Source organism: Gnatocerus cornutus, chromosome 1 (assembly GCF_029298725.1).
Source record: "Gnatocerus cornutus isolate USDA-ARS CGAHR chromosome 1, icGnaCorn1.1, whole genome shotgun sequence".
Taxonomy (NCBI): domain Eukaryota; kingdom Metazoa; phylum Arthropoda; class Insecta; order Coleoptera; family Tenebrionidae; genus Gnatocerus; species Gnatocerus cornutus.
Window position 1 is genome coordinate 13,622,744 of NC_142233.1, and position 24,322 is coordinate 13,647,065.

Here is a 24,322-nt window from a genome sequence, read left to right on the forward strand (position 1 = left end):
AATTTAATAAATAAAAATAATGAAAAAAATAATTTGAAGAGTAAAAACTAATAATTTTAAAATTTTAATTGCAGATTTATCTGTTTTGAAATAAGCAGAATATGTTATTTCTTTGTCATTTTTTTGTAAAATTTTCCCTCTTGTGAACTCAATCCGGGGACATACTGTATAATGTGTCAGAATTTGAAAGATATCTTAATTTTTATTTTTATTTCCAATACATACGTTTGTTTTTGTTTTCATTTTATGTCACTTTTCTAAAACGTGCTTGAAAATTTGTAAAAGTAAATTTGCACATCAAAGAAAAATTATTTATAAGTTTTATAAACATGTGAGCAAAAAAAGTAAAATTTTGTTTCCAAGATAAGAAAATTATGATATGTTAAAAACCGTCAGTTAAATAGATAAATAATATATAGGGTGTCTCTTTTAAACAGTTACTTTAAAGTAAAATAAAAGTGTTTTATTTCAAATGGAACACCCATATTTTTATCAAAAACTTATCTAAAATTAAATTTGTTTTGATGTTACATTTACTTTTACAAATTTTCAAGCACGTTTTAGAAAACAAAAACAAACGTATGTATTGGAAATAAAAATAAAAATATCCTTGACATATGCAAATATACATATTTAAATTTATTAATAAAAATTTCCAGTTAACAGTGTCAATAAATTAAATAATATGTATATTATGTCGATAATTATTTTATATTTTAAGACTATTGGTAAAAGGAATAAAACAAACATGCTATAGACGTACTCAGTTGCTACTTATTATGCCAATCAACAAGAAGTTTTCTTCAAAATGTTTACGGCTTTCGTTCTCTGTATAAATTAAATTTGTTTTCAATTCAGATAATTTAATAATTATAATCATAACCATTAGTTTCATTTTTTAAATAAGTAAATATTTCGTTCATCAAAATTTGTAATAAGTACAGTGAACATTCGATATAGTCACCTTTGATATAAGAAACATTTAATATAAGCAACCTTTGATATTGTCAACTAATTTTGTTTCTGTCATTCGATCTAATCACATCAACTGTCAGTGGCTAAAATAACCGTGTTAAAGATGCAAAAACAGAAGAGACAGTGTTTATCATCGCCCTGAAAGATGTTTCTGCTATTTTCTTCTTAAATTTTTTCCATGTTCTTTATTTTTCTTGTTTTATCTTACTTTTTGTTCTTGCTCTTGATAATTGGTAGTTTCTATATTTGTATTTGCGGGGTATTTCTTCAATATTTGTTTCTTGTTTTTTATTGTTAATTTTTCAATTTTTCGTTGTTTGTCTACTAACACTAATAATATTTTTTTACTATTTTTCCTCTCTTTGTTTGTATAGATTCAGATTCTTTCAGTTTATATCTCTTTCGTTATTGTTTATGCTCTTTACCTTGTCCCACATTTCTTAATTTATTATTGATTTTTCGTTTCTGTTAGTAAATTCTGTGGTTATTTTGTGTATGTCGGTGTTATAAAGTGGCTATTTTTTATCTTTTGGTCATTGCCTAGGCATTCAAGCTCTTTTGTCCTTTCTGTGTCTGCATATTACACAGAGATACCATAATATTATTTTTAAAATATTGTCTACCCATTTCGATATAATCAACATTTTTGATAAAAGCAACTTTTAAAAAAAATTGTTTCTAGACAGGGTAACTATATCGAATGTTCACTGTATTTATTTTGAAAACGGTCGCAGACAAAAGCAGTGTTATACTCGCATATTAAAAAATAAAATAAACATTTAACAAATTCAACAATAAATTTATTTTCGTAGAAGCATCATAATACCACTTAAATTTTGGAATTAAATTTTGCAAATTTTTGACCCTCGGGACTTTCAGCGTACATTTTTTCCCAAAAACTTAAATTTTTTTCGTGGAATTGCTCGCAGTATTTCAACTCTTTGCCGATTTCCAGACAACCTAATTGTTTCTCGGTGGCCTTTTTCCAAACCACCGTAGAGTCCTGTGGGGTTGGATTTCCATAATACGCAAAATTCGTCCAGAGTTTCACAAACTTCTTTATACTTAGGTATTCTAAAGAGGTAGGACTGAGCGGTGGAGTAAGAACGGTACTAAATAAGTAAGCAACGTCGTCTCCATGGGCAGCTCCTAATAAGAAAACAATACATTTTATTTTAAATGAAATTTCAAGTTACCTTTATCTTGATCCACTGTCATTGCTGCTTGAAGAAACTTTAAAGAAGTTATCAATGACATCCTATAGAAATATACAGGGCTGTTCATTTTTGAAACGTGCAGACGGACCGATGAGAAAATTCCATACATGAACGAATGGTCAGTAACCATCTGAAATACCCTAAATAAGATCGAGAAAGTTAAGAGAATTTAAAAAAAATACCTCATAGAGGTTATCTGTGTGGTGCCGAGGCTCCTCGTCCCCAAAATAACACTGTTTAATTTTTTTACCTAAAATTTTACTTTCCTCGCCTTTGTAGCCAAGGAAATGCGGCAAGTTACTTTCAAATTTGGTCAACATGTTTACAACTCTTCTGGGTCTGTACGTATTAACGACTAAACCTTCTAAATTGTTAAATCCGATGATGAAAGGAACGTCTGAAAATTTTTTGGACAAAATTATATCAATTGGGTCTTCACACATAAAAGGATCTTCTCCTTGTTCGTCTCTTGGTCTCTCTAAGACCAGACCATAATAATTTATTGTCGCTGGGTCTATATACTAAAATCTGGTTTTAAATTTGGGTTATTTCTCGAATTAGATAATTATTACGTATGGAAGTTTAGCTTGATTTTCAAGTAATGTTTCCACAGGTAGGGCCTGTAGGTACTTCACGAACTCCTCGTCATTCTTTTTTTGCCAGTTAAAAGCCGTGTAAAGTACAGAATCTGCCCTTTTGCCTCGTGACCAATTATTAAGTGCACATCCACTTTGGGCTATGGCTTTGTGAAATAATCCTCGCGCCATCGAAGACAACATTAGGAGATGTACCGCTGCACCTCCAACGCTTTCTCCGAAGATTGTGACGTTATTGGGGTCTCCATTGAAGTGTTGGATGTTCGTGTTAACCCATTTTAGAGCCATGACCATGTCTTTAAATCCAGTATTTCCCGGGACTCCCGCCGATGGATCATCCAAACTCAAAAAGCCTAAAACGTTGAAATGTAGTCCCCAGAAAATTGTAGGTTTATATTAACCTAAAAGTCCTAGTCTGTAGTTAATCGCGACTACCACGACTCCTTCAGGAATCAGGAATTCCGGTCCATAAACTCTGGAGTTGTTGGAACCGGTTAGAAATCCTCCACCATGGATCCATAGCATTACAGGCATCAAAGTTTTCGAAGAAGTTGGCAACTGTATAAAAAAATTTCCAGATCTTGAGATATTTCGCGAGCTGAGAGCGAAAATCTCCATGGCAGCCATCACCAAACAAACAAACACAATTTCTTGAATCTGACATAATTATGAAGATATGTCAAAAACTTTTTAGTTTCAAGTAGAATCTGTAAGAAATTCTAATTTCTATAAGGTTTCAAGTGCAGTTCGAAAATTTATTTGGCTAGTTCGCAACAACACGAGTGTAAATAATAACGACGGACGAGAGTGATGATAACATTACTTTACAAGAATTGAAACTAAAGTTGAGTGTTAACAGGAGAAGTATGTTTCGGCACAAATAATTACTGTTTATGTTAATTTTTGGGAATTTGTAGAAATATTCGGTTAGTACCTTATAGTTCGAGCGAAATGGAAGATGAAACAGTTGACATTGAGTTTAAGAACACACGTAAGCGAAGAAGAGAAATGGGAAAAGAATGTGCGAAAACAAAAGTACCAAAAAGGAGAAAGTCATATTAACTCTAAAGGTATGCTTACACCGGAAAGAAGAATAAAAAATCTTTGCAATAGAACATGCCGATTCAAATGCACCGAAAAATTTGACGCTGAATTTAGAGAAGAAATTAAGTCTTCTTATTACAGTTTAGATCAACATCAAAAATATAATTTTTTGTTGCATAATACTCGAAAAATGTTCGTAAAATGAAAACAGGACACTAAAAAGAATTATAGATCGTTCAGCTTCGAATATTACTTTGACAAATTTTCAAAACTCGAAAGAGTTTGTAAAAAGTATTTCTTGGGAGTGTTGGCAATCAGTCAAAAACCACTATATAATACCCATTTAAAAAAGAATGACATTGGCATTTCTCAACCCGATCAACGCGGCAAACATATCAAAAAGAGAATAAAAGATGAAGATAAGAATATTATTTGACAACATATCACCTCATTTCCTTTAGTTGAAGCCCATTATTCTCGACAGAAAACTAAGAAAAAATATCTATCAAATCTACCGAAAATGTATGACCTCTACGTAGAATATTGCCGAAAAGAAGGAAAAGAAGGAAAAGAACCACAAAAGCTTCATTTATACCGCAATATTTTTAATTATGAATATAATTTTGAATTTTTAATTCCAAAAAGTGATCGATGCCATATTTGTGAAGAACACAATCTTGCACTAAAAGAAAAAACTTTGACGCCTTGTTTAGAAAATAATTATTAGCAGCACCGATTTAAAATTACATCAAAGCGGTTGGAAAAAGATAATGACAAAATGGACACTAACCCAAACTGTGCATTAGTTTGTTTTGATATGGAAAATGTTGTCAACTTACCAAAATCAGAAGTTTCAGTTTTATTTTATAAGCAAAAATTAAATGTTTATAATTTAACTGCTTGGTACTGTAATGGTACGACTTTGCGATCGCGAGCGGAATTTTTTCGGACATAATTTTGTTGAAACTGTACATTTTGTCACCGCGACAAGTGTTGCAGCTAACACGTGTTTCCCATCTGGAGACGCTGTCCGAAGCTTTTTGTTTTGGCCTGCATTCCTCTTGTCCCTTCCGGGAGCAGGTAGAACTGGAAGACGCTCTTTGCGTCCAGCCAGATGTGGTAACTTTCCATTCAATCGCGCTTCGATGACGCGTTAATTGAAATGAGCAAATTGAATGATTTAAGTTTTCAAAGACATGTAAAGCAATTGGAGTCGTAGAAGAACTACTTGCATGTAGAGCGTAGCATGACCTTCTCTTCCTTCGGATTGGCGATTAATTAATTAAATTAATTATTTAATCGTTTATTCTAGTAGTTCTAATAGTGCTTGCATTGAAACCAGTAGGAAAACAGCATGGAAACAAAAGAGTACTAAGCGTGACATAAATTGCATCAGCGTAGTGCGATTACTAATTAATTAATTAGTAATTAATTCTCGTCGAATGCTTCGAAAGCTCCATTGCTGCAGGATGTATCTTTCTTATTACAGGTTCGCGACAAATTGTTTCGTTTGGTACGACCGTACCTCAATTGATGTCACAAATTCTTTGTAATTAATTTAATTAGATAAGCAGGGAGATCTGAGTTGAAATGTTAATTCAAAAACCACAGATTGATCGTGTTACCATTGTGGTACTCGGAGAAGATCTAATTAAGTTTAAACCTTTTTTTTTTTTTTTGTAATTTTTGGGCATTGGTCGATCATCGTCAATCAATCAAAAATCAATCGAACAATTTGAAAGAGACACCAACAACACATAAGTAAATTCGGGAGAACTTGAACAGCCAATAGGGAACAGCGTCCCCTTTGGAAGGGTAGTGCTGATTGGTCGAAAGATAGCGTCGGGTACGACCGAGCTTTTAAAAAGGGCTGAAACTGAAGATTTCGGGACATTTCAATTCGATTCCATTCGGTCATTCGATTCTAAGTTCTACAGGAGACGAATTCGATTCTGTTTTCTAATTCGGACTGGTCATTCGATACTTCTACACGAGTCGATTCATTCGATTTGTAATTGTGAAGTGTTTGTGCAATTTGCCACGTAAGTTTGATCACACTTCCTTACTTTGATTTTTGTTTGTAAATGTATCGCGAGGATGAGATTTAACCTGTTTTGGGGTCTCCCATTTAAAGCGATGACGAAATGAAATAATCAGTTAGGGTGAAGCCAACGCGAATAATTCGTTAGATAGGGTGAAGCCTTCGAAACAATAAGCCAATAGATTTGTTAAAACCTCGAAGCGATCACAAAACCTTAGTTAGGGTGAAGCCTACGCGAAGGATTGAGTCAATTAGGGTGAAGCCTTCGGGAAATTCATTAGCTAGGAGAACCATGCATTATCTTACGAGTACCGCCAGCTCGAGATGATGACGCCACGAATATTCGGCGCCATTTTGTACTTGCAGTGTGATGTTCTAATTCTCGTTAATTAATTCATAGATTAATTAACACAATCATTTTAATTTCACAATTTTCGTGCAGTCGTCAGAACTATGAGTTCTGTGTTTTTTTTTTTTTTTTCAACAATCAAAATTTATTCTGAGACTAATTTTTCTTGTCTCATTTTCATTGATTCCCTCCATTTTATGCTCCTTCTGAGTGCGAGGCGATCAATAATAAATGATCAGATTCTTTTCTAGCGTCCACAAGAATTTCGATTCTAGTTTTTTTTCAATGCATCTGACGCTATGAATATTTTGATTTGTCAAACAATCGTACGCTAAGGCGTTTGACTTGAGCTTGCTCGTCAATTTTACTCGATTCTATTGACTTCTGACCAACTACAATAGAGAGAATTAATCGATTAAAATGTAATTCCAATCAAAGACAATTTTTCCTAGAACTTGTCACCAAGGTGCAATTCTAGATGCATTAATTGAGACCGGACTAATCAGCGCTGCTTAGCAAGTCCGATCGTCTCCATGTTAAAACGCATTCATAGTCAAAAGATTTGTCTGCAACTTTATTTTGTGCATTTTGATCCTGAATCAAACAACACCTAAACCTAATGGCACTAAAAGGTTCTGCACAGTTGTGAGCGTACAGGTCCGAGCCTCTGATAGCCGCCTTACGTATCTTCTGGCCAACCGTTTACTCTTTAGCCGCCTCTGATTGCCGCCACTGGCCGCCTCAGACTGCCGCTACTGGCCGCCGCTTATTGCCGCCGCCACACCGTGTCGCTTTGCCAGGCGAAAAACTGAACATCCCAATAATCAGTACCTTAATGTTACGCGAAAGCTGTAACTCCTTTGCACATCCACAAAATGCGAAACTTTCCAAAACCCTATTGTAGTACAATTTCAAATTTATTCAAATTTAATTCTAATTAATAATCAATTTCAAGTGTCTTTCTGACACGGCTATTTTCCACGACTGTACACGTGATTAATTTAATTTAATCCAATTTTGACTTTCGAAGTCCGATTCTGTTTGAGTCTCATGCAAATCCATTTGCAGATTTAATTCCATTCGAGACCAAACCAAATTCTATTTTTTTTAAGTTTTAATTCAACTTCATAGACTTTGAGGATTGAACATTGCAAGTCACACGATGCTCTGATATTCCAGAGAAGGCGATTGCGAGTGAAAACGCACGCGCAGAACGAGAAAAAAAATGTTAAATGAACAATAACATAAAACTCTTAAGCTCCGAACCGTTCTAAATTTCTAAGAATTGCGACAGAGTGGTGTCTCCGACAAAGCGTTTAATTTGAAACAGTTCAAAATAATTGACGGCCAAAACTCAAATCATTTTGATTTGATTTTGTTAATAAACAATAATTGAACGAATTTCTTTGTGTTTCATTTGTCTTGTAAACTGCGGCCTCACTGAATTTGGGGTTACACAACATAAATGATTTAGAATTTGATTCTAAATATTTCTTTTCTTTCTTTCTGAGCAAAAACACAACGTACATTTGGGTCCATTTCAACCAAAATTTCAACCATCATCATTTACCATCGTTCATCAACATCATCATCATAATCATCAAGAGAGAGGATCATCAAATTTTTACAAATGGTGCCGTGACCAGGATTTCAAAGGGTCACAAGTTAAGGCATCATCCCACCATTTCAACATCATCCCACCATTTTGAGAACATCAAAAACTTCAAGGACGGCAGCTTCAAAACGCTTACATTGGTGCCGTGACCAGGATTTCAAAGGGTCACAAGGGCATCATAGATAACACAACCCATTTTTGATGACGTCAAAAACTTAAAGGAAGCAGCTTCAAAAGGCTTACAGTACAGAGGACAAGTCTTTTGCGCTATTGGAATGAAGCAATATCTGGACGTTCAGGGAATGATTTGGCAAGCGCTCTTATTCAAATTTTGGAAGAAATTTTAAAGCAACGTCGAAACATTAACTAAATAATTACTTGGAGTGACAGCTGTGTGGCCCAAAATAGAAATTCTCTGGTTTCTGTTGCAATGATGGACTTTTTAAAAAGACATGTCAATATAAAAAGCATAACAATGAAGTTTTCCGTTCCTGGTCACTCATGCGTGCAAGAGGTGGATAGTGTACACTCTAGAATAGAACGTTTTATGAAACGTTGCGATGTTTGGTCTCCATTATCTTTTATTAATTTTTAAAACGGGTGGAAAGAAGGAAGTCAAAAGCATATTATATCATAGAATTGCAACCTAATCATCTCAAAAATTACCAGAATGTTGCAAAATGCTTGGGGTATAATAAAGTCCCATACACTAAAATCGCACAAATACAATTTGTACAGAATGATTTGTGGAGCATTAAATATAAAATAGATCATTCAACTTTATCGCCTGTTACAAAAATTGATATAAGATCAGATTCAAAAACGAGAAGCAAGACTGATGCTGTTATATTGCCACAGGTTACCAGACGGCCACATTGAATGAGTGACATCAAGTTTAGCTACCGATGGATGCCGCAAGAAGACCAAAATTATATGAAATTTCTGTTAGCGAAGTTTGATTGAAAAAATAGAATTGTTTTGTGAATTGTTATTGATCTGGTCACCTAAACAGTAAATTGAATCAACTTAGAACTTTGTATTATTTCAAACCTAGGTATGTCTAACTAATTCAAAACTATAAGGTTCTAAGTAGCGTTATCAATGATATCTCTTTAATTTATTAAGTATTTATTTAAAAAAATGTGAGGCCCTATTATTATCATTTTTGCTTGTAACCGTATTAACTTACTTTTTTTTATGCTTAATACAAAATGTTTAAAAAAATCGTAAAATAAAATATTTAAATTCTCACGAATATCAAAAAGTCACTTAAAACCTTATAGTTCTCAGGTCGCGATTTATTAATTTTTCGACTTACAGAAGGCGTGTAAACATTGAGATTCAAACAGTCTTCAGATCCTGTCATTTCTTGCGTGAATATGTCCTTCGAGTAACAACAACTGCCATTTTCCGTGGCGTGGAAAATTCCTTGCCACGGACTTGGTGGTAATGGTGCCTGAAAATTTATCATAAATTTAGGAAAAACTGTCCATTTAGATTCAACTGACTTTGAATCTCAGCTTTCCTACAGGTGGTTTTGCATACGGAATTCCCCTGAAACTATAAAAATCATTTCCATCCATGTCTTGAGAAATTGTTCCAAGCACCTTTCCTTGTTGAATTTCAATTAAAGGTTCATCCATTGTTGCTTCTAGAAAACGTATTGCTAAGTACATTTTTCAATCGTAACCGTAACTCGATTTTTGCGCCAGCAGTGCGGCAAAACAGTCAGCCTACACTGGTTGCTCAAAGTCATTTAGACTTTTAAACCAAAATCAAAATTAGTATGTTATGGCGCCGTCTACTAGAAAAATTGCAATTGATAATTAAAAAAAATCACTGAACAGTTCATTGGCCAAAAATTATTATACAAATCTCACCCGAGGTCACTAGCAAATGCCGCTCATGCTTGAATTATTACGTTATTCTGTAGGAGTTGGTACTGATTTTATACATTTTTTTATCGCACCGAACTGTACTAATATAAGCACTTACAAAATTTTGAATGAATTTTTTATCATTCTCTATTAAAATGCAATATATTAAAAAAATATATACAGAGTGTCCCAAAATTTGCGCCCCAGAGAGAAAGGGCGTGTGGAAGCAACAACAACACAAGACGAAAAACAGTAGCCAATCAATAAGCTGAACAGAAGTTAAAAATTGGTAACTGTGGACACATACTATAATCCATTGGTCAGATAAACATTACACTCTCGTTGCCTAGAAAATTGGGACGGCCTATTACTCCACCTCTAGAATAAGCTTTCGGGATTGATTGTTATTTTTTAATCCATTCTCGAATATTATTCAACTTAGTCAATTTTTGTTTTGAAATTTACCATCTGTATTGCTACCGGACCCTCTCTTGCTCTCTGAGGCGCAAGTTCTGGGACAGCCTGTATATTGTAATCTGATTGACATTTATTCTACAGAGCATCAAATATAAAAAAAAAATGGGAGACTAAGGTAAATCGACTGAAAATCTAGGTCATAATGATTTTAAGAAGAAATATAAACAGACTCACGAAAAAATTAGAAAATTTCTAAGAAAATAGACGCACAATGTAGAGAAAGAAAATGCACTAAGTTTGAGAAAAATTTGAAAAAAATCTCGAGCATCTGACAATTTCAGAAAATTTAAAGAGGATCTGCTAAAATTAAACAAAATTTAAAGTTAATTTATAAAAATAGGGGAAAAAAATCTTAAAAACCCAATGAAAATGCATTGTAATGTAATGTATAAAATTTAAACAAAATTTGGCAAAAATGTAAAGAAAATCTGGAGTATTTACAAAAACTTGCTGAAATCTAGAGAAAATAGATTAAAATTGACGAAAATCAAAAGTTAAGTATAAAAATATTAATAATCCAATGAAAATGAATTTGAGGAAATCTTTCAGATAAAATAATTAAAAAATTTTAAAAAATCTAAAGAAAATTCAATATTGATAATTAATTTTGCAGTCTAGAAAAATGTAGAAAATTTGCGAAAAATGTAGAGAATACCTAAAGTGAATTTAAAAAAAAACGACTCTAAAAAATCTAAAAGAAAACTCAAGAATCTAAAAATTATAAATTGTAAGATCTTAAAAAATTTATAAATTCGTTAGAATAAACGATAAAAAAAAATTGAAAAAATGTATTACATTTTTTATACTTACATAATATGTAAATAAAAAATCCAAAAATTTAAATTTGAGAATCTACATATAAGTTCAAGTACAATCCAGTAGAAATCTTGTGAATCTAAGAAAAACTGTGGAAAGAACCCAAAAAGAATTTAGAAAATCTAGAAACACCAGACAGAATGTAAAGTGAATTCGAAAATAAATCGTAAAAAAACTCTAAATAAAGAAAATCAAAAAAAAAAAAATACAGAAAATTCAGAGAAAACCTGAAATAAATTGTATTAGTGGATTCAAGAAGAACCTAGACAATGCAAAAATCCATATATTCAAAAAAAAAAAAATCTAGGCAAATCTGAAAAAAAATCATAGACAATTTACACTGTACATATTTAGAAAATCTAAAGAAAATCGATAGAAAATTGCAAAAAATTTAAAAGAGAATCGAAAGTAACAGTAAATTTAGACAGCATAAAGAGGACAAAAAAATTTTACAAAACCAAAAAAACAAAATTAAAATTCAATGGAAAATAATTTTTGTTTTTCAGTTTGCAATGGATTTTAAATTGGTATGTGCTTTTCATTGTAAAAGTAATTTTAATATATCGTGGCTACAACTTTCAGACATTAATCCTGCAAAACTACAAGCAATGTGAAGGACCCAAAGAATTCAAAAAGTCCAAAACAAAAAAGAATTCATCTTTTCGAATCTACAGTGGCGACCAATAAATCGCTAACAATATTATCTCGACGTTTTAAAAATTACGCTTATAATTCAAAAATTTTGCATTTGAAATGAACCTGGTCAAGAACTCAATTAACTTAGTCTAAAATTACGTTTTAGAAAAATGACGCCCGAAATTTTGTGGCCGCGACTGTATTGTACTATCTCGGTCAAACTCTCGATTTTCTGTCCGATCATTCTCTAGTAGACAACCAACATAACTAACATAAATTATTTAATTGAAATGCAATCAATAAAAATCGAGGTCAACAGTATTCAACCATAAATAGTGCTTATAATCGAGTAACGTGTGCTTATGTGATAGTCTTACCTGTTAGAATTTACCTTGATTTGTTGAAATGACCAAACTATAATTGCAACAAATTAGATAACAACAAACTATCTGTCAAAGTGATAAAGTGGTGCGATAACCTTTTTAGTGGCAACAAGTATACTTGGAAGTAAAACTTGCACTGCAACCTAAACCTTTGAATTAAGTCTTGGATATTCTCAATCGTTAAATACGTAAAGTTCACGAACTACCAATTGTGGTATCAAACAGGTGTCTTTACTTCACTCGGTACTACTAAATAGAACATAACCTGTTAGATAACCGTGACGTGTTCTCTCCTCAACTAGACGTCTAAAATGTTCTAAGAACTGGAATTAGGGATTTTAATGGTTTTTAAGTATTTTAACATTGAAAATAAACTAAAAAACATATTATTAGAGTTTTTATAGTACGAGGAAATATGTTCGAAGAACGAGGCGCGATAGCTATTAAAGTCCGTTTTTTTTTTAAACCACCAACACCGCAATCTTCCTCAGCATTACAACCGGCAACGTTGCCTAGGGAGATTTTTGGTGAGGAAATAATTGTCAAATTTTTGACATTTCTGAAAATTAGGCAGTGTTTCCGTTAAACATGTTTCTTTTACACCCCGTTAGATTGCAAATCAAAGGATTTAATACTGAAAAGACTCGGCATAGCCTGAGAGGCCGTTTTGTGTAATCAAATTGTCAATTAGGCAAATAACCTATTTGATTTTATCACCTTAAAAGTCACCATCGACGGCGTTGCCGGTTGTAAAGTGCTGGAGAGTGCGGTGTTGATGGTTTTTTCAAAAAAAAACTGACTTAACTTGTCTCTGTTTACGTTTTATTTCATGCTAAAACTTTATACTTCATAATTAATTATTATAAACTAGACAATAATTATTTATGTATTAAGGGCATAATGTAAACATCAAGTTATGCCCGTGGTACATACAACGTTTTATGTCTTACCAATAGAAAATTTTGATTTTTCAAAAATAAATAATTTTCCACAAATACAAATTTCTGTTCTTGAATCTACATAAAGACTTTACAAAAAATACTTCACATGTCGTTTTGTGTTAGTTTAAAGATTTAATCATTTTAATTACTAATTTCTAATTTAATTACTAACCTCAAAAAAACACGCGCGCTCAGTGGAGCATGGCTAGCTATGCAACGCAGCGAACTGCAAATGATGAATGTGCTACAGCCTCAAAATGGAGAATTAAGGACAAAAAAAACCATTACAACCAGTTTATTTATTCAGTTACCTTTTGAATTTGACTGTTGGTGATAATTAAATTTAAATGCAATTTGAATATAGCGGGCAAATAAAGCAATTCGATTCGTAGCCAGTTGCTGTTTGTTGTGAGGTTACTATGACACCTTAATGCCCTAGGGCGTAATTGTACCTCTAACGTACCGCAAATCCGAGCCATAAAGAGCCAATAATTAAACGGTAAGACATAAAAAATATTTACGTAAAAAGTGCAGAAAGTGTCAAATTTCGCATGAGTGGGAATGTAGGGGCACGAACCGAGCGTAAAATAGTATATTAAGTATTAAGAACGGTAAGGATACTTTACCGATCGAAGACAATTATTATAGTTTTTAACGTTCGTGATGGTTATATTATTTTTTGCACGATAGACAAATTTCGATTATTTTTATAAAACTAAAAATGTTACAAATAATTGACATTAATTGTTCTTCAATAATTCCTAAAAAGTCAAAATTTTGACATGAGAATGTATATAAATCCTTTTTTTAATGACTATTTTTAAATTTTTTCTTACCGTTTTGTTTATCTTGGTAACCAGTAAACTCAACTTACTGTTCCAATCAGCAAGCGCGGTAACTAAGCAAAATTGTTCTATCGTGCAAAAAAGACTTTTTTCGACGAGTTATGTACACTATTTTTCTGATGTTTTCGTGCGTCTACTCACAAGTGGAAATATCATCATATCTTCACAGACCTGTCAAAATTGACTCACTTTTATGTAGGTTCGTACGAAAAAATTTAGAATCTTTATTCCCATTTTCTCAAATTTGTGTTTTTTTAACTACTTAACTCATTTAAACCTGTCATAACGACAATGTATTAAAAAAACAGACTATTGAACTTTAGTTTTGGAATAAAATTTTTGACCGACCGAGCTTCCACAGTACAATTTTTCCCAAAAGTCCAAATTTTTTTCATCCACTTTTTCACAAAATTTCAACTCCTTGTCGATTTCCAAAAAACCCAATTGGTCCTCGATGGCGTTCTTCCAAACAACCATGGAACCAGGTGGTGTTGGGTTTCCATAGTACGCAAAATTCGTCCAAAGTTTTACAAACTTTTTTATACTCCGGTATTCTAAAGACGTCGGACTGAGCGGTGGAGTAAAAATAGTTTTAAACAAGTAAGCAACATCATCGCCATGGGCAGCTCCTGAGGAAACACTTTTTCTAGTTTTAAAAATGGAATGAGATCAGTACCTTTATCTTTGTCCACAGTCATTGCTGCTTGAAGAAACTTTAATGAAGTCGTCAAAGACATTCTATAAAAGTATACAGGGCTGCTCATTTTCGAAACGTGCTGGCGAGCTGTTAAGTAAACTCCATGCATGAAGGAGTGGTCAGTAACCATCTGGAACAGTCACTAAAAGGGGGAAAATTCAGAAAAAAAGTACCTCGTAGAAATTCTGCCTGTGGTGCAGAGGTTCCTTGTCACCAAAATAATACTCTTTGATTTTTTGTCCCAACTTTTTACATTCCTCGACTTTGTACCCAAGGAAATGTGGGACATTACTTTCAAACTCGGTCAAGGCCTTGATGACCCTTTTTGGCTCGTACGTGTTAACCACCAAACCCTCTAAATTATTATACCCAATGATGAACGGAACGTCTGAAAATTCTTTTGACAAAATTATATCAAGTGGATCTTCACATATGAAGGGATCGTCTCTTTGTTCAGCTGCCGGTCTCTCAATAGTCAGACCATAATAATTTATCGTCGCTGGCTCAAGGATCTAGAAGTAGATTTAAAATTTGATTCACCTCTTGAATTCAATAATTACGTATGGAAGTTTAGCTTGATTTATAAGAATTGTTTCCACAGGCAGGGCCTGTAGGTACTTCACGAACTCCTTGTCGTTCTTCCCTTGCCAGTTAAAAGCCTTGTAAAGTTCAGAGTCTGCCTTTTTGGCTCGTGACCACGCATTGAGTGCGCTTCCACTTTGGGCTATGGCTTTGTGAAATAGACCTCTTGCCATTGAAGACAACATTAGGAGATGTACCGCTGCACCTCCAACACTTTCTCCGAAGATTGTGACGTTATTGGGGTCTCCATTGAAGTGACGGATGTTCGTGTTGACCCATTTTAGCGCCATGACCATGTCTTTAAATCCAGCGTTTCCGGGAACTCCCGCCGATGGGTCATCCAAACTCAAAAAACCTATAATCGCGAAATGTAGTACCTGGAAAATTGTAGGTTTATATTAACCGAGAAGTCCCAGTCTGTAGTTTATTGTGACCACTACAACTCTTTCAGGAATCAGGAATTCCGGCCCATAAATTTTGGAGTCGTTGGAACCGGTTAGAAATCCTCCACCATGGATCCACAGCATTACAGGCATCAAAGTTTTCGAAGAAGTTGGCAACTGAATAAAAATTCACAGATCTCAATTTTTATCAATTTTACGACTTACAGAAGACGTGTAAACACTGAGATTCAAACAGTCTTCAGACCCTGTCATTTGCTGTTTGAATAGATCCATCGAGTAGCAACAACTGCCATTTTTCGTGGCGTGGAAAATTCCTTGCCACGGACTTGGTGGTAATGGTGCCTGAAAATTCATCATAAATTAAGTGAAAACTGTTCATTTAGATCCACCTAACTTTGAATCTGAGGTTTCCAATAGGTGGTTTTGCGTACGGAATTCCCCTGAAACTATAAAATTCATTTCCGTCCATATCCAGAGATGTCGTTCCAAGCAATTTTCCTTGGTTCATTTCAACTAGAGGTTTATCCATTTTGAAGTCTGGAATAAAAGCAGTGGGTGTAGTTTCGAACAAAAATGTAAAACAAACTGTACAGTTATTTTGGTTTTCATTTACATTTCATGTTCATTTTACACGTAAAGATAAAAAACAGTTTGAATTATGAATAATAATAATAAATGCAAGGGCAAATTATAAAACAAAAATTTAAAAAGAAATAAACAGTTTTGACCAAAAATAAAATTATTTTAAATAGTATGTCACATAACGGGAGTTTTTAAAAATATATGGGGCGCGAGTACATTTCGACAGGATTTTGTACTTACATCTATTAACTTGTATAACAGATCTTGACTTGTTGGGAAGACCAAATTATAACAATTATAGTAGGTTAAATAAACTGTTAAAAGTTAAATTTGTGCTGCGTCTGGCTAGCTTTGAAATAATCCGCGCATATTTAAAGAGTTAAAAGCGTAAAGTTCACTGATTGTGGTATCAAAAAGGTGTTTATGTTTCCTTATATTTCACCGGCTTAACTTGTAATTAGAGATTGTGACATGTTATTTTATTAACTTTTTATGTATTTTGTAATTTTGTGGATTTGTGTAATAGATTCTATAGTTTCTTTGTTTTGTTAGCTTCTTTGCTTATTTTTGGTTTTTTAGACTATTTGGTTTTTCTAGTTTCTCTAGCTTTTTTAGTTTCTTCAGCTTTATTGGATTTTTTGACTTCTTTGGCTTTTTACATCTCTTTGGCTTCTTTAGTTTTTTGACTTTCTTTGGCTTTTTAGACTTCTTTGTTTTTTTGCCTCTAGTTTCTTTAATTTCTTTAGTATCTTTAGTTTCTTTACTTTCTTTAGTTTCGTTGATTTCTTTAGTTTCTTAACTTTCTTTAGTTTCTTTAGTTTCTTTAGTTTCTTTAGTTTCTTTAGTTTCTTTAGTTTCTTTAGTTTCTTTAGTTTCTTTAGTTTCTTTAGTTTCTTTAGTTTCTTTAGTTTCTTTAGTTTCTTTAGTTTCTTAAGTTTCTTTAGTTTCTTTAGTTTCTTTAGTTTCTTTAGTTTCTTGTTTCTTCTCTGTTTCTTTCTTTCTTTTTCTTTTTCAATTCTTTAGTTTTTCTGGAGGTTTTTACAGTGTCGTTAATTTTTGAATTGTATTGTTATAATTTGTATAATAAATTATAATTATTTAGATTCTTTAGATTTGTTTTTTTTTATTCTTTTCTATCTCTTTTTTGTATTTCCTTAATTTCCTAGGTTTCTCTGCTGATCCTCAGATAGTTTTTATACATTTACAAAATTTTCAAAATATTTAAAATCAAAATTTAATGAATCAAAAGGTCATAAAATAAACCGCATTTTTTTTGCAAAGAATTTTTTGTAGACGCAAAATTTTTGAAAATTTAGCTTCTTTAACTTCTTTAGCTTCTTTAGCTTCTTTAGCTTCTTTAGCTTCTTTAGCTTATTTAGCTTATTTACCTTCTTTAGCTTCTTTAGCTTATTTAGCTTCTTTAGCTTCTTTAGCTTCTTTAGCTTCTTTAGCTTCTTTAGCTTCTTTAGCTTCTTTAGCTTCTTTAGCTTCTTTAGCTTCTTTAGCTTCTTTAGCTTCTTTAGCTTCTTTAGCTTCTTTACCTTCTTTAGCTTCTTTAAAACCATAAAATTGAACACTTAATTACCTATTTTTGTATTCAAAAATGAAAAGTTTGGAAAACTGATTTACCCATTTGACAGTAAAACGTTAATGTTTAATAATTTTGAACATTCTTTAGATTCTGTATATTGTCCAATGTCTAAAATTTTTCAAAATTTTCTTGCAACATTTATTTTTTTGTTTTTTGTTTTGTAGACCAGGGATAATTTAAAAGTTTTAATTCTTAAAATTCTTTTTTCGGAGTTTCGTACACTTTTAATTCTTCGCATTCTGTTCAATATTCTCTAAAATTTACCATTTGAATTAGTTCAAGATTATAGACTTGTTGAGTTTTTAAGAATCTTTAATTTTTTTTATGTTCTTAAGAATTTTTTGAACTTTTTAAGGTTCTTTTCTTAGGCCCACAAAAAAGTTATCTTAATTTTAAAATAATTTCTAACAAATGAGTAAAAAAACAACGTAAAAATAATAATCCGGACTAAATTGTGTACAAAATTTTATTTCAAAGTTTTGCAAGTACAGAATTAACTTTAGAAATCTCATCCCAGAACCTCATCCTCTCCTCTTCCGGATTAACTTTCATCACTAACCGCTCTCCTACTTCAAGAAAGTTCATCTCATCGGCACCAACAGGTTTCCATTTAACATTTAAGAACTTATCGGTCTCAGGCGTGGGATTTCCATAACGAGCGAAATTCGTCCACAGTTTAGTTACTCTCTTCTGGGCCACATCCTCCACACTCCCGGGGACAATTTCGGGAGTAAAAACCGTTGTAAAAATGTACCCCAGCTCATCCCCATGGTACACACCTAGAGCCAAAGTGACAATAGGAGAAATCAGTGAAAAATCTTACCTGGAGTGGTCGCCCTTGTCAATTTTTTATAAATATTTAATTCAGTTTGCAGCGTCATTTTGTAGAAGTAAATAGGACTCCGGGCAGTTTTCACGTGTTGCTTGAGAGTAAAGTAAATGTCTTTCAAGAACATCGTGTCGGTCGACAACTAAAAACGAAGATAAGTAGATGTGAAGTTAGCTACAGTGGCTTACATCGTAGTACGGAATTAAGTGTTCTTCTCTTGTGTACTCCACGTCGCCGAAATAAAAGTCGCGAATTCTCCTCGCTATCTTCTTCGACAAGTCACTGCCTCTCTGGACTTTCAGTGACAAAGGGATCGACAGCTCCAAATTTTCGAAAAAGGCTCTTCTAGATCTCGCAGGCACAATATCATCGATCGCCATTCCTTCCCTTTCATTGTAGCCCATGATTATCGGAACATGACTGTAATCTCCTGAGAGTATAATATCTACAGGGTGTCTCCCCAAAAAGGGTTCTTCTCCCGATGGTCGTTCTATCACAGCCCCAAAAAACCGGAGGTCATTCTCCACAAAGTCGTCCTAAGAAAAACAGTTACTGGGTGTTGGAACAATGTTTTTGATTACTGTATCTATCTTAATCTGCGCTTTTAACAACTCCATTGGTGGTACTTCTCGAAGAAACCCCAGCAACTTCTTATCGTCGCTACTCCGAAATCCCAACTCTTTTGCGATGATTTTCGCGGAGCGTTTTCCGGACACCCACGTGTTCAACCCAGTGGCACTCTGCGCGATGACTTTATGGAACAACCCTGAAAGGTCCATCGTGAGCTAAAGACACGTGGAGGTTGGTGGTACCTTTGGCCATCGGCGACAACATCAAGAGATGCGCGGCGGCCGCTCCGGCACTCTCGCCAAAAACTGTCACGTTGTTCGAATCCCCACAGAAATGGGCAATGTTGTCTTGCACCCATCTCAACGCCATGACCATGTCTTTGAACCCAGCGTTACCAGGAACTCCGAGAGAGGCATCGTCTAGACTCAAAAAACCTAAAATTCCCAGGCGGTAGTTGATGGTGACCAGCACCACGTCTTCGGTGATCAAAAATTCCGGGCCAAAGAGCTCAGTTTTGTTGGAGCCGGTCATGAAGATGCCGCCGTGGATCCAAAACATGACCGGTTTTAAGGGGGTACCATCTTGTGGTAACTGGAACGAAATTGGACTTTCACCTCAGATAGGAGATTGGTCGTACCAAAACAAATTTGCTCAGAGAACACGTGCGGTACTGCTCCAAATTCGCGTATTTACCTTTGGAGTGTAAACATTCAAATTGAGGCAGTCCTCCGAGCCAACAAATTTTCTTGTTATCAAATGTCGTGAAACGCTTTCATGGCCTTGTTTGGTGGCATCTTTGATGCCATTCCATGGTCGTACTGGTCGTGGAGCCTGGAAAAAAAAGATTATTGATAGAAATAAGTCGTATATAAACAGTTTGTTTACTTTGAAGCGTAATTTTCCCACTGGTGGCTCCGCGTATGGAATATTGTGAAAGATGTAGAACTCATTGCTGTTTTGATCGAGGCCAAGTTTACCTCTGATTTTGCCGCCTTGTATTTGTATCACAACCATAGTTAAATAAAGTGTCAAAATGGGATCAGTTTTAGTATTGTCTATCTTATCGGAATGATAAGGAGAAATTTGAACTAATTTTGCGTTTGAAGTGGCGATGTTAGACTTTTAACTGTCTCGTGATAGCGGGTTTTGTTATTGTTCATTGTGGTAAAGAAATAATTGATAATAAAATTAGTTCGTACGAGGCGAGACCACAAAATATTGTTTTGGAAAATTTTGAGAAAAATTTTTCTCCCAATTTTGAACTTCCTGAATTTGAATAAAAAATTAAGTAAAGAAAAATTATATCATCATGTTTTCCCTATGGTACTATTTTTGTCTATTTGAAGTACCTTTTTTGTCGCGTGATGTAGTCCAGTACTCTGCTCATTTAAAATTACGTCATTATCATTGTATAACTTATCTAGAATGTGATAATTGATAATATTGCCTTGGTGGATATAATTCACTGTAATTAATCAAATTTCGATCTACTGATTATTATCAAAATTAATGATGTTTTTTTTAATTCTCACATTATTTTGGTAGCAATACATTCCAACCACTATAACTAGGATTTTACGACTTGACAGCAACATTTACAAATGTTAACATTTGCTAGAGAGTTTTACGGGAAGATTTTAATAAAAATTTTTAGCCGAAAAACCATACAAATGGGAATTAGAAATGTTATCTGACAATATTTTGACAAGAACAACAAAAAACGTTTACGCTCGCTCTTATCATACTTGTTTAATAACTCTCGCTTAATTACTGGTTATAAAAACATCATTTTCGAAAGAGCCTATTGCCAAAAAGTAATTTGTTTAAAATAAATTGGGCCATCAAAATTATTTTGATTGGTTTGGAAAGTGATTTTTCCCGATTGGCTTTTTGGATCAAACTAAAATCAAAATTAGAAACGAAATAATGAAAAAATTACGAAAAATGATCAAAAGCCCATGACAATTCAATTTAGTTTCATTCGTAAAGAAATCGGTTTTTAAAACTTTAGCATCATCACAACACTTTTGACAAAAAATTTAAAAAAATCTAACTGAAAATAATCCAAATTTGAACGATTTGGCACGTTAAAACACACATTTTTCTACCACGATTACTGTTAAACTGTCTGAAACTTTTTGTTTTCTATATTTTCTTTGGTTTCTCTTGTTTTTTTTAGTTTCTCTAGCTTTTTTACTTGCTTTTGTATCTAGCTTATTTAGTTTATCTAGGTTCTATAGTTTTTCTATTTTCTGTAGTTTCTCCATCTTATCTCGTTTTTCAAGGTTCTCTAGTTTTTCTTGTTTTTCTAGTTTCTTTAGTATATACAATGTCCGGCAACACTTGTGTCCACCCCTAAAATCGTCTTTAATTTTAAAGATAAAATTTTGAAACTTTGCATACGCTCATAGTTGACAAAGCTCTAGAAGCTGACGCGAAAATTTGTTTTTTATCACGGTTTGGTTGGCATCGAGACGCCTAAGAAGCATAATTTTTAGCAATTTTTGAGTTTTTGCGGAAAAATTCACGAATTCAATTTTTTTTCAACATAAGTGTGATACAAATATCTGAGTTTTTATTTTAAATCTTATGCAAAAACGCTGTTTTATCAAGTTAGTTTTCAAAATTATGACAGCGCAGTGGCAAACTACGTTTACACCAAAATTTCACAAATCACTTCATTCACTTTTATAAAGGTTAATTTCGATTAACACGGGCATGTTGCACTTTATGGACACCAGAAATCATTAATTAACATCGACAAGACGACAATTTCACCAAGTAAGACTTTTGTTACAATCTAAAGCGAACCAAAGGATAGATGTCATTTGTGACACAAGATGTTGACAGATGGGTGTAAACGTAGATTCCAATTTTGACGTAATGAAATTGGAAACTAACTTGATAAAACAGCATTTTTTTCTCAAATTTTGAAAACAATTTGCATTGAATCTAAAATGACAACTGAGATATTTTTAACACATTTATATTAAAAAAAGATTAAATTAGAGTTTGATATCACAAACCCCCACAATTAACTAAAAATTACATTTTTAAGGCGTCGCGACGCTAAAACCATTAGTGATAAAAAACAAATCTTTGCGTCAGCTTCTAGAGCTTTGTCAACTATGAGCATATGCAAATTTTCAAAATTTTATCTTTAAAATTAAAGACGATTTTGGGGGTGGACACAAGTGTTGCCGGAGCTGGTATACAGTTTTTCTAGTTTCTCTAGATTCTTTGGTATTTCTTGTTTCTCTAGTTGTCCAAGTTTTTCTTTTTGCTCGTATTTCGCTAGTTTCTCTTGTTTCACTTGTTACTCAAGTTTCTCTACATGCTCTTATTTCTCTAGTTTTTCTGTTTAATATAGTTTGTATATTTTTTTAGATTCTTTAGTCTGTCTAGTTTCTTTAGTTTCTCTTGTATCTTAAAATTCTCTAGTGTATTGCGCTTTTCTTGTTTATATTGTTTCTTTACTAGTTTTTATTACTTTAGTTTCTATAGTTTTTCTAATATTTTTAAGTTCTCTAGTTCTAGCTTCTCCAGCTTCTCTAGCTTTTCTAGTTTTTCTAGGATCTTTAGATTTTCTAGTTTTTCTAGTTACTCTAGCTTTTCTAATTTCTCTAGCCTCTCCATTTTACCTAGTTTATACTAATTCTCAATTTTCTCTTCTTGTTTTAACTTCTATAGTTTCTCTAGTTTCTTTTCTCTGTCTAATATCAAGTTTGTATAGTCTGCCTAGTTTCGCTTGTGTCTCCTCAAGTTTCTCTACTTGCTTTTATTTTTTTATTTCTGTCATTTCTTTGAGTTATATATGTAGCTTCTACAATTTCTCTAGTTTCTCTGGTTTCTCTAGTTTGTCTAGGTTTTCTAGTTACTCAGGTTTCTCCAGTTTTTCTACTTGCTCTTTTTTCTTTAATTTTCCTAGTTTATCTAGTTCTTCTAGTTTCTATTTTTTCTCAATTTTTTATACTTACTTTTATTTCTGTGGTTTCTCTAGTTTCTTTAGTTTCTCTAGTTTTTCTAGTTATTCTAATTTTGTTAGTTTCTTTGGTTTCTTTGTTTTGTTTTGGTATCTTTGGTTTCTTAAATAATCAAACAAATTAGAACCAAAACAAAAAAGTTTAATTAATAAAACAAGAATTTCAGGCCCAAACTCTAAAAATCCAAAAATCTAAAGTTTCCAATATTGATAATCTGGAAATTCGAAAGTAAAATTGATGAAATCTTAATCGACGTTTTTGTCGATTGTTGTTTAAAAGAACATTTTTTAGGTTCTGTATACAATTTTTAATCCTTCAAGAATGTTTAAAATGCTTCTAGATTTGTCTGCTATATTCATTCATATATGTTACCTATTCTTTGTTGTTTTTCGTCTGTTTTAGAGTTCCTCTCGTTTCTTTAGTTCCTTTGGTTTCTTAAGTTCCTTTAATTCGTTTTGTTCCTTTAGTTTCTCTAGTTCGTCTAGTTTCTTTCGTTTTCTAATTTTTTTACTGTCTTTACTTTTAGTGTTTCTTTTACCAATTTTATAGAACTTTTACAATTTTTTTATGGATATTTTTTAAGTTTGTAGACTCTTTAATTATTTAACTTTCATTTCTCAAATTTTCTATGTTTCTTTTTGTATTTCTTATCTTTTGTGGAGGTTTTTTTAGGTTTCACTAATTTCTTAATTCTATTAATTAATTTCTTATTTCTATTAAAAAAATACTTGACTAGAATAAACATTGAAGGAGTCACACAAAAAAATCAAACAATTTTTAAAAAATATGCAAATACTTAAACCTCATTTTTCCTGCAGAGACTTTTTCAATTTTTCAATGCTGATTTTTGAAAACCAACTATTTGTGCGGAATATCAAACAAAAACTGTTACTAAAGTGTGGGGGCATCATTAACAAACTTATTTTTGTTCTTTTTACTGCAGGTTAGAAAGTATTTTACTATTAGTATCAAGCTTCAGGTGCTGATGGCGCCATATATCAAACTAAATTGACATGTATCCACCACAGACTTCTAATTTATCCATTTCAAAATCCACTGTTTTGTAAATAGGTAAAATCTCTGCAGAAAAAATGAAGCATAGATTATCTTAATTTCTTGAATTCTTGAGATTTCCCAATTTTCTTGCATCTTTTCTTAAATTTCAAAGAATCAAAACGAGGTAGTCAGGAATCCACAAAGAGAAAATCTTGTTTTTGCACCCAAGTCAAAAACTAGTTTTGACAAAACGCGGAAAAATGTCAATACACATCA

At 32.9% G+C, this 24,322-nt stretch overlaps 3 protein-coding genes across 5 annotated transcripts; all 3 read right to left on the reverse strand.

Annotated features, from left to right (window-relative positions):
- Positions 1-1,754: 1,754 nt before the first annotated feature.
- LOC148180424 (juvenile hormone esterase-like) lies at positions 1,755-12,324 on the reverse strand. Of its 3 annotated transcripts, none has more exons than XM_088030020.1 (9): positions 12,122-12,324; positions 12,021-12,057; positions 9,346-9,488; positions 9,156-9,293; positions 3,190-3,346; positions 2,765-3,141; positions 2,375-2,713; positions 2,172-2,322; positions 1,755-2,124 (listed from the first exon to the last, which is right to left on the reverse strand). In XM_088030020.1, the coding sequence occupies exons 3-9, from the start codon at positions 9,478-9,480 to the stop codon at positions 1,805-1,807; spliced, it is 1,617 nt and encodes a 538-aa protein (XP_087886146.1). In that variant the 5' UTR covers positions 9,481-9,488; positions 12,021-12,057; positions 12,122-12,324; the 3' UTR covers positions 1,755-1,804. The 3 variants fall into 3 exon arrangements, with proteins under 3 accessions (XP_087886146.1, XP_087886217.1, XP_087886071.1); XM_088030091.1 differs by having other exon boundaries at positions 12,035-12,057; positions 12,122-12,227; XM_088029945.1 differs by having other exon boundaries at positions 12,021-12,324.
- Positions 12,325-13,247: 923 nt separating this feature from the next.
- Positions 13,248-16,417, reverse strand: LOC148180425 (juvenile hormone esterase-like). Its single transcript, XM_088029827.1, has 8 exons — positions 16,318-16,417; positions 15,890-16,032; positions 15,700-15,837; positions 15,495-15,651; positions 15,070-15,446; positions 14,683-15,021; positions 14,489-14,639; positions 13,248-14,441 (listed from the first exon to the last, which is right to left on the reverse strand). The coding sequence occupies exons 2-8, from the start codon at positions 16,022-16,024 to the stop codon at positions 14,122-14,124; spliced, it is 1,617 nt and encodes a 538-aa protein (XP_087885953.1). The 5' UTR covers positions 16,025-16,032; positions 16,318-16,417; the 3' UTR covers positions 13,248-14,121.
- A 1,699-nt stretch (positions 16,418-18,116) lies between these two features.
- LOC148180426 (juvenile hormone esterase-like) lies at positions 18,117-20,197 on the reverse strand. Its single transcript, XM_088038156.1, has 7 exons — positions 19,953-20,197; positions 19,761-19,898; positions 19,310-19,658; positions 19,079-19,263; positions 18,686-19,033; positions 18,492-18,639; positions 18,117-18,447 (listed from the first exon to the last, which is right to left on the reverse strand). The coding sequence occupies exons 1-7, from the start codon at positions 20,079-20,081 to the stop codon at positions 18,140-18,142; spliced, it is 1,605 nt and encodes a 534-aa protein (XP_087894282.1). The 5' UTR covers positions 20,082-20,197; the 3' UTR covers positions 18,117-18,139.
- Positions 20,198-24,322: the final 4,125 nt, after the last annotated feature.

Bases quoted from the DNA above. Each gene is read 5' to 3' on its own strand.
- LOC148180426 (XM_088038156.1), bottom strand. From the start codon at position 20,081: ATGGTTGTGATACAAATACAAGGCGGCAAAATCAGAGGTAAACTTGGC. The intron at 19,264-19,309 runs GTACCACCAACC...TGGACCTTTCAG, and splicing joins GTTGTCGCCGATGGCCAAAG to GGTTGTTCCATAAAGTCATC. The intron at 19,034-19,078 runs GTAATCAAAAAC...TGTTTTTCTTAG, and splicing joins CGCAGATTAAGATAGATACA to GACGACTTTGTGGAGAATGA.
- LOC148180425 (XM_088029827.1), bottom strand. From the start codon at position 16,024: ATGGATAAACCTCTAGTTGAAATGAACCAAGGAAAATTGCTTGGAACG. The intron at 15,838-15,889 runs GTTAGGTGGATC...ATGAATTTTCAG, and splicing joins TTGGAAACCTCAGATTCAAA to GCACCATTACCACCAAGTCC. The intron at 15,447-15,494 runs GTTAATATAAAC...TCGCGATTATAG, and splicing joins CTACAGACTGGGACTTCTCG to GTTTTTTGAGTTTGGATGAC.
- LOC148180424 (XM_088030020.1), bottom strand. From the start codon at position 9,480: ATGGATGAACCTTTAATTGAAATTCAACAAGGAAAGGTGCTTGGAACA. The intron at 9,294-9,345 runs GTCAGTTGAATC...ATAAATTTTCAG, and splicing joins TAGGAAAGCTGAGATTCAAA to GCACCATTACCACCAAGTCC. The intron at 3,142-3,189 runs GTTAATATAAAC...TCAACGTTTTAG, and splicing joins CTACAGACTAGGACTTTTAG to GCTTTTTGAGTTTGGATGAT.